This window comes from Lycium ferocissimum, chromosome 4 (genome assembly GCF_029784015.1).
Source record: "Lycium ferocissimum isolate CSIRO_LF1 chromosome 4, AGI_CSIRO_Lferr_CH_V1, whole genome shotgun sequence".
NCBI classification, from domain to species: domain Eukaryota; kingdom Viridiplantae; phylum Streptophyta; class Magnoliopsida; order Solanales; family Solanaceae; genus Lycium; species Lycium ferocissimum.
Window position 1 is genome coordinate 15267852 of NC_081345.1, and position 3246 is coordinate 15271097.

The 3246-nt window shown below is 30.3% G+C and overlaps 1 protein-coding gene across 1 annotated transcript; it reads right to left on the reverse strand.

Moving 5' to 3' along the window:
• Window positions 1-1398: 1398 nt before the first annotated feature.
• Window positions 1399-2346, reverse strand: LOC132051607 (abscisic acid receptor PYL4-like). Its single transcript, XM_059442761.1, has one exon. It carries the CDS (start codon window positions 2257-2259, stop codon window positions 1645-1647), a length of 615 nt encoding a protein of 204 aa, XP_059298744.1. The 5' UTR covers window positions 2260-2346; the 3' UTR covers window positions 1399-1644.
• Between the last annotated feature and the right edge of the window lie 900 nt (window positions 2347-3246).

Here is a 3246-nt window from a genome sequence, read left to right on the forward strand (position 1 = left end):
GTCCTCCGGACTACCTCTACTTAAGAGCCAATTCCTCAAATGGTCATTGAACTTATAGAGAAATCCTACAAAAGTAACTTTTAAATTTTTTTGGACAATAAGGTCATCAAACTATATCATTATTTCCAATAAAGTAAACCATTCCATTTTTAGACATAAAACCCTTAACCTATTTTTTAAATTAACAAATTCATTTGAATATTTCTACTTTATTTTCAGAATATGAAAAATATTAATTCAAACAAAAGTTTCAGAATATTGAAAAATTGTGTCTAAGTAACCAATAAAAGGATACGGTTGAATGATAGTAGAACTGAGCACCGATACTTAACTATAGATCTTTTAACTGACTGTAAATAATTTTCCTTGATATATAATATTTAAATTATCAAAAATAATATTTACTATTTTTATATTCTTGGAGATGAACTTCTAATATTGTAATTTTATTTAAGTTTTATAAATAAGTGAATTACAATTAATATAAAAATGTTTTATACGGCTAATTGTAAAATTGAACAAAAAATGTTTTATTAGTTTGATTGTAATATATTAAGTTTTAGAAAGCATATATACAGCTAATTACAAAAAGTGTTTTTATTTTTACAAAGTAGTTATCCAACAAAAAAAAAATTCCTTGAGAAAAATTATCCAAATATTCTACCAATAAAGCAATTTTATCCAAATTTTTACACGCATCGTGCATCTACATAACATTTCATGTGTCTTAATTATATCCAAGCATTTCCTCTCAATAAAATATTTAACTTCTGGATTTGAGCAATATAAAAAAAATCAAAATAGCTCTAAATAAGTTCATAACAAAGAAAGCCTTATAGCATACTTAAATGGTTATATTGTTTTATTCTTATAGCTACAAATATTACGTTTCTATTTTATTATTAAAATTTGAAAAATATTAATTTGAACAAGAATTTTAGAGTATCGAAAAATTGTGCCTAGGTAATAGATTTTATAATTTTTATATGGGTTAATGAGTCTTACGTCTAAAAATGGAATGGTTTACTTTATTGGAAACAATGACATAGTTTGATGACCTTATTGTCCAAAAATTTTCATAAATTACTTTTGTGAGATTTCTCTACAAGTTCAATGACCATTTGAGGAATTGACTCCTCTATTTAACCAAAAAATTCAAGTTATATTATACGAATTATGTGTAATTACTTTTTAATGACCTAATTTTATGAATATTTTTTATACTATCAACGCATATGACTTAATTAAAATAGAAATCAACTTCTATATACACTGACTATTAGTTAATTGTTCATAATAAGTAGAGCTAGTTAACCTGAAAACATGTTAACTCGAGTAGTAAATTACACCAACGGTGTAAATATATAATTTCAAATAACATTCCGTCTCTGGATATCATTGTGAACGAAGAAACTTAAGCACAGTTACATTCACTGAAATTGGAAATTTTCATCGCTACAAGAGTGCATACTAGCTACAAAAGCACCAAACCTATGAACTCAGGAGGCAACCTAAGGTTACATAACCTCCTAAGCAAAAAGTTCATCGATCTATCACCCAAAAGAAAAGAAAAAAACACTAAAAAGGAATCAGGGGGACTAAAAGAAATATACAAAATAATCTAATTAACAAAAATCACAATGATTAACTGTTGGTTGTACTTGTAGGCATGTTGTTCTCAACGATCTGTGCTAGTGATTGCAAATTACAACGCACAATTGTATCCACAAATACACACGTTTCTTCCTTGGTATTCCCTTGTGGAATATCAACTACATAGGACTCCACCACAACCGTTCCATCATCATCTGACGTGTGCAGCGTCGTAACTGACCTGTAATTAGTTAACCTATGATCACCGCCAATAACGCTGAAGCTGATGACGTGTCTCTCATCATCTATTATTTCCAGCCTCTCCGTGCTAGAAGCAGCTGGGAGGCCAGATATTACGCGTACCTCCCTTATTGCTCCGACTTCTCCGTTCCCAAGGATGACGTGGCAGCTCTTGAGGAAGTGTTTGTATGCTTGTGGGTTGTCGAAACGGCGGACAAGGGACCACACGGCGTCTATTGGGGCGGAGATGGTCTGGACTACGGCGGAGCAGCACTGAGTGGGGCCAACCGGCTGGGTGTGGTAATGTAAGAGGTTGTTAGGGATGGTGAATGGTGGTACGGGGATAATCCATGTTGCTTGAGGTTGTTTGTGGAAGTTTCCGGTGGTTGTGGGGTTGATCCTTTGAAGCTGAAGTGAACAAGGCATTTTTATTTGTTTTTGGTTTACTTTATTTCCTTCTCTTCTTGTTGATGAGAGGAGAGAGATAAGGATGGAGAGTCTTTTACAAGTATAAATGGTGATAGATGCATATATATAAAGAGAGAGTGTGTGTATATGAGAGAAAAAAGGATGCCTTTATTATGAACGTGTTTTTACTACAGTCGGTTACAAATTAGGTGACATACGATACTTATACGGATATGATACAAGAATACTATTTTATATTTTTGAAGATCTTTAGTGTATCTAGTTCAAAGTTAATTACTTATTACCCCTCTCCTTTCATGCTACTCTCTCTTTTAGTTTGTTTTAAAATATTATTGTATATACTTAGTATACATGGTATTACTCTCTTTATTTCAATTTATTTGTTTTATTTTTCTTTTTGATCGGTTTAAAAAAGATTGAATGTCGTGTTCCTTTTTTGGTAACTCTGCAATTCCAACTTTTTACATGGCATGTTTAAGATCACAATATTAAAGGACGTTTTGGTACATTCGACTTGTCTTTATTTTAAGGTCACAAGATTCAAATGTCTTCTTTACTTTCTTAAATTTGTGCTGACTCAAAATCAGACAAACAAATTGAAACAGTGAAAGTATTTCATTTCAACATCCAATGCGGTATGTTTAAAATCATAAGATTCAAAAAGTATTTTTGATACATTATGTACATTTCGAGTATAAGTTCATAAGATTAAAAAAAAATCTTACTTTTTATTGTGCCTACTACAAAGAAGATGCATAAAATTAAATTGAGGAAGTAACATAATTAATGTATTTTAATATGTTATATAGAAAGCAAAATATCATATCTAATGAATTACATAATAGCATACAGATATTTTACTCTATTATTAATACACTCTTCGTTCAAATTTAAGTATCTTAGTTTCTTTTAATCTGTTTAAAGAAAAGTATCCCTTTCTGTAATGTAACTATTTATTTCTAACTTTTGTCATGACATGACTGA

Excerpts from the sequence above, each read along its gene's own strand:
- LOC132051607 (XM_059442761.1), bottom strand. The coding sequence starts at position 2,259 with ATGCCTTGTTCACTTCAGCTTCAAAGGATCAACCCCACAACCACCGGA.